The sequence below is a fragment of the Musca autumnalis genome, unplaced genomic scaffold (assembly GCF_047663935.1).
Source record: "Musca autumnalis isolate F117 unplaced genomic scaffold, ASM4766393v1 scaffold_5, whole genome shotgun sequence".
NCBI lineage: Eukaryota > Metazoa > Arthropoda > Insecta > Diptera > Muscidae > Musca > Musca autumnalis.
Window position 1 is genome coordinate 112,444,207 of NW_027412088.1, and position 16,858 is coordinate 112,461,064.

Here is a 16,858-nt window from a genome sequence, read left to right on the forward strand (position 1 = left end):
CACGATGTTTATCTAGAGAGGGATAGATAATCTCGTGTGTGTGCCCAACACAAACGGAGCGGTTGCATTTGTAGTTGTTGGTGAACACTGATCTAAAGCAGGGGTGCTCAGAATAGTTGGTGTATTAGTAGTGGTAAGACACTCTCCCCATTGCTAAGCAATGGAAATCAGAAATAAAGAGAGAATACGTGAGATTTGTTTTTACACTACCGTAAGGAAGCGATCACCAATGATCTAAAGCAGTGTTCACCAACAACTACAAATGCAACCGCTCCGTTTGTGTTGGGCACACACACGAGATTATCTATCCCTCTCTAGATAAACATCGTGTGCGTTAATTCATTGCTAAAACAAAGAAGATGATCGGTGGTGAGAGTATCGTTGAAAATCACCACAATTTAGATTGTGTGTGTTCACACAGACACGGCTCGCGAGCCAAGTGGTGATTAACACTGCTTTAGATCATTGGTGCTCGCTTCCTTACCCTGCAAACATTTTTCAAAAAAGTTAATCGCTTAACGATAATCTGAGATTCGCGGGATGATCAATTCAATCGCGGAAGAGCGCACTTAACATCTTCTGCGAATCCCCAGCATAAAGTAACTGTGTCTAGGAAGCGAATCCCCAGGAAGAATCGCAGATTAATCATATGGAAGATCTTCAGAAGATCAAAATGTAAAGAAAAATTAAAAAAGAATAGAACAAATTAAATTTCTTTTTCACTCTTCTTTGGGTTTTGCTTTTTTTCTTTCATTTGTTGTTTAGTTTTCTCCTTTTATTTTCTTTTCTGCTTTGTTACTGTTTTTAATTATTCCTTTATGTTGTGGTTATTTGTTATAGGTACTGTACTCAGTACTGTTTCCTCAGTCACTATGTTATCGTTTAGTTAAACTTGGCAAAGCCTGGACATGTGTAGTTTGTCAATACTCCCCAGCAAAATGTTCGATACCAAAGATGCCATTCAATCATGGGTGCAAGTGATCTGGCATGTCATCTTTTTAGCATCTTCATCGATGAATTTTATATGAGCGTGGACCCCAAAAGATGCTATTCATTTTTGGATCCAAACCATGTCATTTACATCAACGCTTTCACATGTCATTTTCATCAATGCTTTGGCATGTCATGTGGAACGGGAATATGCTTTGGCATGTCATTTTCACCAACCCTTTGCAATGACATTATCATTACGCCGAGAGCTTTAACAACCTTGGTTGTGATTTCGAGTCTCCGACAACATCAAGCCTATTGTAAATAATTAATCTTATATATTTAGAAAAATGTGTATAAATAAAAACACAAAATTCATCTATATTGGATCAATGGAATGGGTTCAAATGCTAATGAGAATATCGGATCTTTCACGACTTCCTTTGCATTGGTTCAAATGCTAATGAAAAGATCGGATCTTTCACGACATAGTTTGAACCAATGCAAAAGATGCCATGAAATCACGTCATCACATGGAACCCCTTCCTTCAAATTTTGCTGGGATATTATTGAAATATTTGTTGCATAAGAAAATATGTAAAATGCATAAATTTTGCATATGCAAGTATTATTTTTTGCATATGCAAAATTTATGTATTTTGCATAATTTTGCATATGTCATATGTTTCGATTGCAATTTAATCAGAAGCCAAAAATATGCCCAGTCCCAAATTTGACATGAATCGGGCCAAAAATAGGGGTTGCATAAAATTCCGCAGTCTATTAATCGCCTATCTGTTCAAAATATGTATGTTTTTGAAATTAAAATTTTCAATACACAATTTTTTCCATTACACAAGACAACCCAACAGACCAACATTACTCGAAAAAACATCATATTTGAATTATAAATTCTTGTGTAGGCACTGGAGAATAAATGAATCTTGATTCTCTTGAATATGAATGAATGCCTATGCTAATTATTAGCTTATCCCTGTAATTGAAGATGTATTTATACGAATTATTTTTCGCAAATTTTATAAAATCAGACTGAACGGTATGTTGGGAAACTATCAAAATGTTTGTGTTTCAAAAGTCCGTGTTTAGACACACAAATTTCTCGGGAAAGTAAATTCAGTTTTTAGGCAATAGGGGGTAGGAAAGAGTATTGAGGAGCTCTTTCCTCTCCGCTCTCTCCCAAAAAACTCAATTTACTTTCCCGAGAAATTTGTGTGTCAAAACACAGACAAACCAACACTATAACAACATATGTTTGTAGTTGTATGAGCAGCCCTAGCCCAGCTAGCATTTGGAAGATTGTTTCTTCAAAAATCACATTGCGGAGTCTTTTTAGAGTCCCTTTGTTGATCAAAAATTTATTAAGTCGCTTGTATGATCAGAAAGGGACTCGAAAGAGACTCCCTGTAATGATTAAAAATAGTTCAATTTAAAATACAACAACAAATGTGTAGCAATCACAAATGAAACATTGAGGCGTTTAAAATGTGACTATTTTTTCGTTATTTATAGTCACATTTTGATCTTCATGAAGATTGAAAAATGCTTAATCAAAAAAGGGTCATGCAGGTGTTTGCAAAGTGATTATAATTATGTATCTACTGATCATATTTTGAACAGTTAGGTGATTAAAAACTGATTGTTTTGTTTTATTTTTGTTTGATTGTAAATAATTCTCATATACACTTTTATAAAACTTTGATATAAATGTAACGTATAACATTAAGTGTATAGACAAACACAACACATGTTCAGGTTTTGCCAAGTGAAATGAAGAAGCAGTATACTAACCACCGCGCAACATAAAGGATAATTAAAAGACATAACAAAGCAGAAAAGACAATAAAACAAAAGAAAGGAACAAAAAAGAATAAAAAGAAATTTTTTTAATTTATTTCGTCTAATAAAAATACTCATAAATGACTCCCTAAAAACTCATGAAAATGGGCAAAAATGACATGAAACTAATGCAGAGGAAGACTCATTTGTGATTTGTTTAGAAAAGTCACCTGAGGTTACGTTTTCCTCCCGACAAAGGAGTCATTTATGATCAGAAAATGAGCTCATATTCCAGCTTTTTAATCGTGCAGTCGGATCAAAAAAGACTCGAATTTGAATAAAATTTTCAAAAAATGCAGGCTGGGAGTATAGAAACTCTATGTCGGTATAATGATGCAAACAAAAAATGTTGAGAGGTGTAAACTTTTTATTTTAAGTTGAAGTTTTTATAGATGCTTTCGGTCCAAATTGGATGTAATTTGGAATCTAACATTCAAATTGATCAAATTTCACGTTTTGAAGTAGCCCCTATACCAGTACCGCTCGATTTCAGTTGTTTTGGCATTTATAGTTCCGAGTGGTCTAAAAATATCTCCACCGAAAATTGTTCCAAATGGAATGTAATTTGGCATTTAGAGTTCCTAGTTATGAAAAACTTCTCCATGAAAATAGACATATGGTTGCCCCAACGTGATTTTGGCGTCGCCTTTGCTTTGCTGACATAACTTGTGGTATCAATTCTTTGAACGATTGAGCCGGCTGTTATGCATGTAGCTGGTATACCACCTAGTGTATAACCCTCCAATGGGGTGTACGCGATCTCTGCGAAATTGGGAGAGTGCGAAGGGCCCCTCTCTACTTTTACCTCCCCGCTGTCACCCAAGAACTCAATTTTCTTTATCGCAAATTTTGCGCGTGTGACTACTTAATTTCTACGGTATTCGAAAAAGAAATTTCGTACGCGCCTTTATTATTTAAATTTCTCAATGTAGACATGTATGTAAATGTAATTTTTCTTAAGGTTTAGCAGTAAGACAAAATAGTTTTATTTTTAATCGAGCGATTTTTAAAGTATTTGTATATTTTTACAAAATGAAAATATTTTTGTAAAAAGTCACGCGATTTTTTCAATAAGATTTTCACTTGTGGTCATTTTAATTTTTAGAAAGTATTTGCATATATTTACAAAAAAGTGAAAATATTTTTGTAAAACATCGCGCGTTTTTTTTTTTCAAAAATATTTTCAACTGCGGGCTTTCCGTTTTTCGGAATGAATTTGTTTGTTTTTACAAAAACTTTTAAAATATTTTTGAAAACTTTTAAAATATTTATTTTAAAAAATCGCGCGATTGTTGCTTAGGAATAGCATCCATATAACGGTTCGGCTCGCTTTCATGTATTTTTGAAGTTTTTATCGGTCCAATTTTAATGTAATTTGGCATTTATAATTCCGAGTGGTCAAAAAACATCTCCAACAAAAACTGTTGACATGGGTCCACGTTTTGGAATAAGACCCTTATAACAGTATCAGCTGATTTCAGGTATTTTAAATTTTACATCAACGTTTTCGCGCCAACATTTAGTATATATATATATATATATATATATATAGGCCGGGGCGATTTGAAAACCTTAATGAGCCCTTCGCGTTTCTGATTCCTGGGATTGAACTGAGCAAAAAAGTCCGCTAGACCATATATCTATCGTGAAAATCGAGCCTCCCGATTTTGACATTAAGTTTTTTATTGACGTTTTTTAGATATTTTGGCATATAACAGCCAAACCATTGAGATTTTCGATCCAACACAAAGACAAAACATGTAGCCAAGACAGTAATTGAAAACTCTCTCATACATCGCAAAAGTATTGGAACGCTCCTTCAGGCATTTTTGGCCTTAAGAATGTGCAAACTTGACGGAAAGTGTCGATAAATGACATTGTGCTACAAAATTTGACCAGAAAATTATTCAAGCATTCGGATGCAAAATTCTATCGTGTTGGAATCCATGGACAACGAAAATGTCCTTATTTCGATTGGGCAACTCCGTTTCATTTTTTTATAACATTAAAAGTAGCGAACATCTGGGTTTCTTATATTTTCAAACTTAAACGCGCAGATCTTCTTTTTTTCATAACAGATTTCTATTGATCCTTCTTCCGTTTAAAGGGGTGAATAATATCTTTCGAATAAGATACTATTTGTTCAAATCGGCTAACAAATGACTAAGTTATAGTGGTTTAAGTCTGAAAAACCCCACAAAAAAACTATAACTGAATTTCTCATAATTTTCAAAAATATAATGTTTTTTGTTTTGTTCAATATTTATTTTGATTATTCGTTTTGAAATAGCCCCAATATAACTATACCGCATAATTTCGGGTATTTGGAAGATTTCTTCGACATTTCGGCCCGAATTGAATGTAATTTGGCATTCAGGGTTCAAAGTGGCAGCCAAATTCTCCACCAAAAACTGTGGACTTGGGCCCATGTTTGAGAATAGCGCCCATATAACGGTACCGCCCAAATTGAAGTTTTCATTCGTATTGCATGCAATTTGGCATTTGGGGGTTCCAGTGTTGGGAAAACTTCGCCACCACAAATTATGGGCATAGGTATTTTTCGTAACAGAAAGACAACTATTATATTTTAGTTCCGAATTTTTCATTTTGAAGGTCAGCACGGCCTTACTTAACGCTTTTTTACTTGTCTTTAAATATCAATGCAAAAATTATCTAGAAATCAAATGAACTCAAGGAAATAACGGAACAATACAAAGATATTTTAAATGTATGTTTTTATTATTTCATATGGGTTGAAGAATATTATAGAGTTATCCTCTTTTTGGCGAAATCTGTGTTGATAATTTGAACCTGACTTATTAGTTTTCGAACATCAAAGCTCGATTTACGCGAAGTTGCACATCAATTAAAATTTTTAAATGATTGTAAAGTGATGTGATTCAATGAAAACACTTTCTTATGCGACAATTGCATCCAAATAATAAAGTTTCAGTTCCTCATCGTTAAAAATATACTTACCGAGCATAGAATATTAAACAGAAAGAGAGTGTATTTAACCATAGTCATTCCGCAACTCATGATGATGGAAGGTTTTTTAGAACTGAAAATTAAAACACCAAATATAAATTTAAAACAAGATATATATTAAAAATTTCGTCAATTTTATTTTACAGTTTTTTTTTTTTAATAACAAGTGCAAGTGTTTGTTTATGGTAACATCTATACTATTCTAAATAGTAACAAGACAGAATAAAATTTAGAAAATCGTCATTTGTAATATATAGTTGACTAATTGACATGGACGATTAGGGCATTCAACGTTATTGTCGGGTGGTTTCTCATTCTCTAGAAGAGAAACATAGATATATTTTGCTTACGTGGTACAACCAAAGGGAATATAAATTAAATTTCCGTTTAATAATGTATATATCCTTTTAGGTCATTTGTTATGCGATCGAAATGTCATGAACGAAAAATGCATTTCAATTCTATTGTGCCAGACATTGAAAATATAACATGACAATTTTTGAATTTTTAGGAGGGAGAAGGTGAGGGACCTCCCTTTCTCCCTTCTTACCCATAAACACAAATTATTTTTATGAAAATTTTCATAGCCTGGCACAAGATTATTGTGTGTTCAAATTAATATTTAAAATCGTTAACGTAAAAGATCTACATTACAAAAGCTTAGGCGGACCAACGGAATAAGAATTTTTTTAAAACAAAGAAAACGTAATTTTCAAAACTGTTTGTTGTATAAAAGTCCTTTCTTTGTTGCGCCTTTTAAACTTTGTATTATTATTTGAATCATTTTTCAAATTACTTAATATTTAAAATCGTATAAACACAAAGACCTAAGTATATTGGATTCATAAATTAAGATATGTATACATGTAACTTTTTACCACTAAAACTCAAGCTTATTTTTTTTAATTTATGTGTCTATGTAAGTAGGTAATGCATTGCTGTAACCAAATAGAAACCATTATCAAACTTATTCATGGACGAACTAATTCGGGCAATAGCTTTTCTTTGGGCAACAAAGACGATTTCAGTTCATAGAATTTTTTCCATATCCATGGATTGCTTGCAACCTTAAGCAACAAAGCTTCACGGCTCTGTGTAGAGGCTTCAACGTTTGACAAATGCTGATAGTACTTGGCATTTTTCTTTATGCTCCCATTAGCATCTTGGTCATAGCGAGCAAAACGTAGCTTCAGCAGTGTCTCCGATATGTCTAGTAAACGATTACCCTTGGGCGGATGCACCAAGCACAGCTGTGATACGACATATTCGTCTGAGGCCTTCTTGTTCAGCGGTATAAATGTGGCCTCTTTTCCAATAAGGCATTGCTGTAACCAGGCGAAACCGTTTCCGTTTACCTTGACACCAGGCAATTTAATTGGTAGCAAGCGTTTGTTGCTCATAAAGAACGGTATCAGTGGACGATGACTGATATAAAGTAGAGTGTCTGTACCCTTTTGCTGGATGTCGGCAATACGACCGGTATGCATGACACGTTCGTTGATTAATCGTTCCGGTATGTGAGATGGTTTTTTGAAAGGACGCACCAAATATGCAGGTTTGCGTTTCGCATAAGCTACCAATAGCATCAATCCTGAAGTGCCATAGATTAGAACCGAAGTTCCAAGAGTTTCGCGTTCCATGAGATTGCATAAGTTTTGATATTTTTCGCTGAAAAATGACTTTGTTTTGTCCATGGTAGAGGAGGATTCGTGTTCCTTATCACAGAAATAAAAAGTTCGACAAGCGTATTTTTGTTGATGGGTGGGTTTAGTTCAGCCTTTCTGCTAGTCAGACTTTATGTTGGTCTCTTAAGTACTTTTTTCGTTTCGTTTGTATGTTTGTTTTGTTTTTCGTGATATAACCTATAAAAGTGAGACACCGATTAGAATTGGACTATTGCTGCGTTAAGGCAATTATAGAATATTTTAAATGTTTTAGCAAGCAGGAGGAATAGATGACATCATAACTTTTTTATAAGCAAGATCGATAGATAGATAGATCTTCTCACTGCAAATTACCCCGCACACCCGCACAGCGGTTAGTCAGATAATGACAAGGCAGTTAAATAGTTGATTTCGTTGATGTTGCGGCTATTGCGTTCTTTTTAGTTGGTCAACGTTAGATGGACGATTAGCTCGTTGTTATCCAATAAAAATATATACAAATGCTACAGTATTTTCGATACGACTCTTTCAACATTCAACTTTATCCATTAAATTCGTTTCGATTTGATTTTGAACTTTCACTGACATTCGTTGTTTTATTTATAAAATGTCAATTTTGTTTTGTCCCTCCTATTTCGTTTTGACATTCTTCTTTTCTTTCAATGTTTTTAATGTTTTGTTTCGTTTATCAAAACAAACTAGTTTTTCTTCCCCTTGAATGCCCCAATGCCCCACAGTCTCCAATAGCCCCATCGCCAAGACTAGTAAACAAAAAACATTTTAAGCTTTAAAAGCTCTTGCTCCATAAACCATTAACAAACACACACACCCATGTAAGTTTGTATATTCACTACGGGCTTTTGTGAGGTAGGTTGGTTATTTTGAAATTTTTTTAAGATTTTAACTTGAATCATTCCGATCTTGTCTATCTACAATACCTTGTTTTTTGTTTTAGAAAAAAATGTTTCAATGCGAATATGAAAATACTTTTGTTATTCTAATAGCGTTATTGTCGCGCGTTTAACACGTCCAAACCACCGTGATGTTCGTTACAAACTAACTGACTATTCGATTAATAGTGTTAACTTGTGTTTGGACCAGATCAGTCGGACGGGACCCAGCAGCAGAGCGTTAATTTTGAATTTTGCTCGAATTGATGTTTAATTCATTTGCTGCCTTTTGTGTTCTCTCTATCGTATTCTCAACTCATTCATCTCACAAAGGCAACACAACAATAATCATTCATTCATTAATTCACCGTAATTTATTACAAGCTCTATGTTGTCTACATTCTCTATTAGTATAATAATTTTAATAGTTTTTGGTTTTCTAAGCTGAACTGAACTCCTCACATTCAAGAGAGCTAACTCACTTCCAATATTCTCCAATAGAAACTTGTATGTGGTATACTAAATTAGCGTTCTCATGGATAAGACAACGCCAAAAAACTTGGAAGATTGTCAACAGAAAAATTAGTCGTAAATAAAATTGTTTTTAATGTAATGGCCATGTTAGGATGTGTCGAGAGAATATATAGAATAGAATCGATACAAAATAAAAATGTAATATCCCAGCAAAATTTATTTGAAGTTGTTCCTTGTGAAGTAGTGATTGAATAGCTTTTTTTGAAGCAGTCCACGCAGAGTCATGAAAAATGCAGTCCGTTCTTCACATTTTGACAATGTCCGATTTGAATCCATTTCATAAATTTTTCACATTTTAGAAATTTCAAAATTTTGCAAAAAAAAACTTAAAAAGACAAAGAACATAATTTGTTTCTTGTTAATTATAATAACAGCAATATGTTTGCATCCATAAAAAGTAATTTGTATACAAAAATAATAAAAGTGATTTCGAACTACATCTTTGTTTGTAGCCAAAGAAGTAGTTGAATCATATGTTGTTGTGATTTATTCACTACAAAGAACTAATGCAAAATGTGTGCTTAAGAAGTAAATTAGACAGTATCCTCACTGCACCATGCCCTTGTAAAAATCATGACTTCTTTCACGTAAAAAGATGTAGTCCGAAATCACTTGCACTCATGATTTAACTACTTCTTTGGCTACAAACATTTTGCTGGGATCTTGGTGAAAGTGGCCATAGCGTAGCTAAGATATAATTAGAGTGGTATACCTAAGGATTACGGAATGGAGGAGACCCGTATTACCTTGAAAATCCCACAATATGATGTGACATATTTTGACTATAACTGTATATATTTATAAAAGATTTGTAAATAATTTGACTTTAGAACACAGCAGAATGCTGTAGACTCCAATTTGGCTAACATTATTTGGTAAGAGGTTTAACCCTGACTTCAAAAAAATCAATATTATGGAAAATATGGTAACCTAAAAAAAGTTCTATAATTCTTGTCGAGCAAATTTACGCAAAATCACATAAAATTTTCTCCATTCGGCACGAGTTAATGAACCAATTTCAATTTTCACTTTCATTGCCGAACGTTGCCGAGACTTTAAAAGCGTACATAACCTCAAAATGTTCTAGTTTCTTCTAAAATTCAAAGTTAACATCCATTTAATAACTATTTATACACATAAATGATGATAGGAAGCCATTTTTGATAAATAGATATAGAATACTTTCTAATCAAATCGTTACTTATGCTAATATTGTGATTTTGTTTCACCCTGAACGTATACAAGTAAACATATTTCGTTAACAACATAGACTAATGAAGGTGTAGACGAAGAATTGTTCTCAGCATGTTACTTAGTATGCTCTGTAATAGTTAGATGGCGTTAGTGGTATTTTTTTTAACATTGAGCTACTACACGACATATTTGAGTGAAAACCATAGCATATCGAGAACATATTGAGTGGAAGGGCAACATCTATAAAAAATAAACACATTAAAATTCTCTATCTATAGATTATTTTGTCTATGGAGCTACTACACGACATATTTGAGTGACAACTTCAGGATATCATGAGCATATTGAATGGATGGGCGCCATCTACAAAAAACAAGCACACTACAATTTCTCTGTCTATTCTTTTATTAGTCTATGGTCTATGGTTAACAAGTTATTGAAGATATTTGGATCATAGACTAATAAAAGAATAGACAGAGAAATTGTAGTGTGCTTGTTTTTTTGTAGATGGCGCCCATCCATTCAATATGCTCATGATATCCTGAAGTTGTCACTCAAATATGTCGTGTAGTAGCTCCATAGACAAAATAATCTATAGATAGAGAATTTTAATGTGTTTATTTTTTATAGATGTTGCCCTTTCACTCAATATGTTCTCGATATGCTATGGTTTTCACTCAAATATGTCGTGTAGTAGCTCAATGTTAAAAAAAATACCACTAACGCCATCTAACTATTACAGAGCATACTAAGTAACATGCTGAGAACAATTCTTCGTCTACACCTTCATTAGTCTATGATTTGGATAATACATATTTGGCAGCCTGCCATGTAACGGTATAATTTCTCATACAAAAACAAAATTTATTTTTTTATATTTGAAGTGTTTTTTACAAGAAAGTAACACAAACTATGTGAAAATACAAAGTGCGAAATCTGACTTTTGGCCAGTCAAATGGGCTGTTTGACCTATAGTGTGTTGTTGGGAAAATTACAACAAAAATAATTTTTTTAGAAAGGGATTTGACACTTCTTATTCGAACAGCTGGTGTGACACCACTACCTTGGCAATTGTGCCATGCTATATTTTCACACAAATTGTCAAATTTTGTTGATCGATTTACTCGCTTCAGCGCAAATGTAGAAAGCTGATTTTTAAATGAGGAATTCTTAACGATATATGGAAAGGATATACGGGTATCAAAACTAGGTATGTATGTCTGGGGGGCTGAGCTACGGATGCCTAAATCATTACGAATATAGACGAATAAACAAAAATTAGTTACAAAAACAGGGGGTAAGAACGACCCTATTACTGAATATTTTCTTCGACATTTTTACTCTGTTCCAGGACCTTGAAGAAGCTACTATTTTTTGCTACGATAACATTTTTTCCTTTATGTTATCGAAAAAAATAGTAAAAATTAGTAGATTCCAGCAGTGCTGGAACAGACCATATGTTGTTTTTGTAAAATTGTTTCATGCAACTACCTTCTTTAAAGTATAGTACACATTAACAAGCAAAACTGACAGTCATCGAGGTCTATTTCGTGAATATCAAAGCCTAACTGAAAAATTTCTTTTGTAATATCTAAATAATGCCGAATATATTGTATTTAAAAGGTTTTTCGCCAAATAAAAGTTGTTATTTGCAGGAAAAATGTCCTAAAAGTACGTTGGCTGTCATTTTTGATTGGTAGTGTGTACTCCCCTTAAATATGCCTAGGGTATTGAAATAACCAGTCAATAATGTTTTGGTGAACACCCTAATAAACATCGTATTTATTATATTTGTCTGCCAATACGCTCTGTGACATCATAATGATTGTTGATTCATGTTGCACGTATGTATGTATAGGCATTTCGTCTTCACGGTCACTATTTAAACTTAATGTGACCTCGTACTTTTTTCATTCTGAGAGAGATCGGGCGCCAATATATGCATTACGAATGTGTTGTCTTAAAAAGACCCCAGTAACGAAGTAACGAATGAATGTGTTTTTATTCTAACGACAACATCACACAACGCAGAACACAATATTAAATTCTATTATGTGAAAATTGATTATTAACATAAGGCATCGCACAAACTCTGTGAGGAATATCTCATTTCTTATAAGTTTACGGCATTTGTATACCCTCCACCATAGTATGGAGGGTATATTGAAATAATCATTTGCGACACTATAAAGTATATATATTCTTGATCAGCGATCTTTGCGTGTCCGTCCGTCCGTGGTAATTACTCTAGCATCCACAAAAATGGAGATAGGCCAGATAGGCCGCTGAAATTTTGGGAAGATGCGCCTTTTGTTTGCAGTCAGGTCAAGTTTGATGATGGGCTATATCGGTCCACGTTTTGGTATAGCCCCCATATAACGGTACCTCCCGACTTTCGGTATTTTGAGAATTTTAGCTACATTATTTGACCGAACTACCTGCAACTTTACATTTGAGGTTCCCAGTGGTCACAAAATAGGTGTGTACGATAACTTTCCCAGCAATAATTACTCAGTCAGTTCCAGCAACCTCTCTCAGTGAATTTTACTCTCTCAAGCAAGAAAAATTGCAGAAAGTTATCGAACAGCATTTTGCAAAAACTTGCAAGAAAGTCAGCTGTTTCCGAAAATGTATGAAATTTGTTTTTGTTTCTTTTGATATTTTAAGCCAAACGGAACAAAAACATACATTTTAAAATTGCAGTTTACATATCGACGCCTCCAAACAATAGTATGCTAAGTCGACTTAGCATGTTTTCAAGTTCTTTACATTTTTATATTTAACGTCCTTTAACTTAAATTCTGTCAAATTTTGGTAATGATCGGACAATCCGAACAGAAGTTATAAGCAAATATTGACTTAGCATAGTACTGAAGTTCAAAAAAATTTCCAAACTTTGAGAGCTTCTCCTGCAAAACTCACTTTTTAGACTTAGCATACTATTATTTGGAGGTGTCGAACGTCCTTTAACTTAAATTCTGTCTAATTTTGGTAATGATCGGTCAATCCGAACAGAAGTTATAAGCAAATATTGACTTAGCATAGTACTGAAGTTCAAAAAAATTTCCAAACTTTGAGAGCTTCTCCTGCAAAACTCACTTTTTGGACTTAGCATACTATTATTTGGAGGTGTCGATATTTAATGCTTTAATCCTATCCACAACGCTTTAGAATCTAAAAAAATGTGCAATTGTGAAATTTTCTTGGTCAAAAATGTTAACATTTCGAGTTGTTTACATTAAACAGGTGATTAAAAGTTAGCTGATCAGCTTGCAAATTTTTGCGGGACAAATTTTCTCAGCAAAAATTTGCAAGTTCTCAGTCACAAAACTCTCCAAAAATCTCTCCAAACTCGCTCTCTTTTGCTGGATAATTTTGTTATCGAATAGCATTCAGTAAAAATTTGTACGAATTTGTACAAATTAAATATCTCCACTAACAACCGTCAACATAGGTCTATGTTTTAGTATAGACCCCATATAACGGTTCCTCCCGATTTGGGGTATTTAGGGAATTTTAGCTACATTATTTGACCGAACTACCTGCAACTTTACATTTGAGGTTCCCAGTGGTCACAAAATATCTCCACTAAAAACCGTCAACATAGGTACATGTTTTAGTATAGCCCCCATATAACGGTACCTCCAGATTTTCGGTATTTTGGAGATTTTATCTAGGTTTTTTGAGTGAATCACCTGTAATTTAACATTTGATATTCCCAATGGCCACAAAACATCTCCACTAAAAACCGTCAACATAGGTACATGTTTTAGTATAGCCCCCATATATCGGTACCTCCCGATTTTCGGTATTTTGGAGATTTTAGCTAGATTTTTTGAGTGAATCACCTGTAATTTAACATTTGATATTCCCAATGGCCACAAAACATCTCCATCAAACATTGTCAACATAGTTCAAGTTCACGTATATCGCCCATATTTTGACTAAATTTTTAAAGGAATTGCCCCATATAACGGTACCTCCTGAATTTCGATATTTTGAGATTTTTAGCTACACTTTTACCTGTAATTTTACATTTGATGTTCCCAAAAACCATCTCCACCATAAATATCAACATAGCTCCATGTTTTGGTATATCCCCATATAACGGTACATCCCGACTTTCGGTATTTTGAGGATTTTAGCTTCCTTTTTTGACCGAACTATCGATAATTTGACATTTGAGGTTCCCAGTGGTGACACGACGCCCCCACCAAAAATGGTCGCGATAGATCCCTGTTTTGTTATAGACATGGCTTCTCCCAATTTTTAGCATTTTGGGGATTTTAGGGCCTGGGTACATAAGCCGCTCGGCTTTCTTGCTTAATTCATTTCTGGTAAAAGACCAAAGACCAAGTTCGACCTAATTGAAATGTGGTTCTGACATTTTTTTATTCCTTACTAGCAAAGTGCCCGCTACTTCGTATTCGGAAAGGATATAAAAAACAAATAAACAATATATAACATGGAAATGGCGAACCCTGAAAATGTTATTGTACTTATATAAATTTATATATATAATTGTTCCACAAACATCCCAGATGGGACAAGGTAGACTTCTCTCATATCAATGAGTGCACGCCGATTCATATTGGCTCAATGATATGGGACCTACTTTTTATTGCCGAGTCCGAACGGCGTGTCTTACGACACCACTTGTAGAGAAGTTTTTCATGGCTTAAATACTCAGGAAATGTCGCCAAGCATTACTGAGGGGGAATTTTGCCACCGTTGAAAATTTGATGTTGCTTGGCCTGGGATTCGAACCGCAGACCTTCTGAGTGCAAGGCGGACGTGCTAACCATTGCACCACGGTGTTATTTTAGTACTGTTCGTACCGCTTTAGTTCGATTGTCAAAAAATCAGCCGTATCTCACCCTTACATGTCAACAGCGAGACCAACATTGCACACCAATACTCACAGTAAATCCAAAAAATACAGAATCCAGCACTGTCCCTACACCCAACAACAAATTAAGTGCCATTAAGTACTCTTCGTACCCATAAGTACGATTTTCCAAAACTACCTCAATCCTTCACTTCACCAGTAGCCTTAATTCCAAAAAACAGGATTCCAGCGCTGTCCGTGCACTCAAATTCAAATTGTACCATTTGGTATATTTCGTGCCCATAAGTACGAACTTCAAAAACTACCTCCATGTCTCAATCCTACACTCCAACCGTAGTCTTACCAAATTCCAGGATTCCAGCTCTATCCGTTCAACCTATATCCAAATTGTACAAAATGCAGTACCATTTAGTACTTGTCGTACCCATCAGCTCTATCCGTTCGCCCAAATCGTAATTGTTCCAAATTTAGTATCATTTAGTACTTTTTGTACCCTTAAGTACGAATTTTCAAAACTACTTCCATTCTACTTTCTAACATCAGCCTTAATTCAAATTTCAGGATTCCAGCTCTATCCGTTCGCCCAAATCGTAGTTGTACCAAATTTAGTATCATTTAGTACTTTTCGTACCCATATGTACGAATTTTCAAAACTACTTCCGTTTTACTCTCCAACAGTAACCTTAGTTCAAAATTTCAGGATTCCAGCTCCATCCGTTCGCCCAAATCGTAATTGTAAAAAATTTAGTACCATTTAATACTTTTCGTACCCATAAGTAAGAATTTTCAAAACTTCAACTGTAGCCTCAATTCAAAATTTCAGGATTCCAGCTCTATCCGTTCAACCTAAATCCAAATTGTACCAAATTTAGTACCGTTTAGTACTATTCGTACCCATAAGTACGAATTTTCATTCCACTCTCCAACAGTTCAACAGTAATTCAAAATTTCAGGATTCCAGCTCTATCCGTTTGCCCAAATCATAATTGTACCAAATTTAGTACCATTTAGTATTTTTGTACCCATAAGTACGAATTTTCAAAACTACTTCCATTCTACTCTCTAACAGCAGCCTTAATTCAAAACTTCAGGATTCCAGGTCTATCCGTTCAACCTAAATCCAAATTGTACCAAATTTAGTACCGTTTAGTACTATTCGTACCCATAAGTACGAATTTTCATTCCACTCTCCAACAGTACCCTTAATTCAAAATTTCAGGATTCCAGCTCTATCCGTTTGCCCAAATCATACTTGTACCAAATTTAGTACCATTTAGTACTTTTCGTACCCATAAGTACGAATTTTCAAAACTGCTTCCATTCACTCTTCAACACTAGCCTTAGTTCGAAATTTCAGGATTTCAGCTCTATACGTTCGCCCAAATCATAATTGTACCAATTTAGTACCATTTAGTACTTTTCGTACCCATAAGTACGAATTTTCATTCCACTCTCCATTCCACTCTCCAACAGTAGCCTTAATTCAAAATTTCAGGATTCCAGCTCTATCCGTTTGCCCAAATCATAATTGTACCAAATTTAGTACCATTTAGAACTTTTCGTACACATGTGTGCACTTTCCCTAAACCACCTCCTTATGTCAACCGTACCTTTTAACCTTGATTCTCACACCAAATTTCAACCTTTAACCTTTATCCGTTCACAAAATACGAATTGGCACCAAATTTAGTACACTTTAGTACTTTTCGTACACTAATAGTTCGAATTTCTAAAAACCCTTTAGCACATCTTTCCTACACTCCATCAGTGACCTTCATTCCAAATTTCAAAGTTCTAGCTCTACCGGTTCGCCAAATACAAACGGTACCATATTTAGTACCTTTTAGTACTTTTCGTACCTTTCCAGTTCGAATTTCCAAAAAACCAGCCTTATCTGACCCCTTCGGACCAAGACTGATCCACACCCAAAATTTCAGGATTCTAGCTTCAGG

At 34.4% G+C, this 16,858-nt stretch overlaps 2 protein-coding genes across 5 annotated transcripts in view; both read right to left on the minus strand.

Moving 5' to 3' along the window:
- The window catches only part of Tsp42Ea (Tetraspanin 42Ea), a 38,725-nt gene that overhangs the window by 15,100 nt on the left and 6,767 nt on the right, over positions 1–16,858 (minus strand). For 2 of the 4 annotated variants that reach the window (XM_073956661.1, XM_073956664.1), the window contains exon 2: positions 5,767–5,848. In XM_073956661.1, coding sequence (XP_073812762.1) covers positions 5,767–5,826 — 60 coding nt within the window. In that variant the 5' untranslated portion in view covers positions 5,827–5,848. Of the gene's footprint in view, positions 1–5,766; positions 5,872–8,377; positions 8,522–16,858 lie in introns of those variants that run through there. The other 2 variants (XM_073956663.1, XM_073956662.1) reach the window with 2 other exon arrangements.
- On the minus strand, positions 5,871–7,469 carry LOC141387257 (uncharacterized). Its single transcript, XM_073956660.1, has one exon. The coding sequence runs from the start codon at positions 7,467–7,469 to the stop codon at positions 6,747–6,749; it is 723 nt and encodes a 240-aa protein (XP_073812761.1). The 3' UTR covers positions 5,871–6,746.

Bases quoted from the DNA above. Each gene is read 5' to 3' on its own strand.
- LOC141387257 (XM_073956660.1), bottom strand. From the start codon at position 7,469: ATGGACAAAACAAAGTCATTTTTCAGCGAAAAATATCAAAACTTATGC.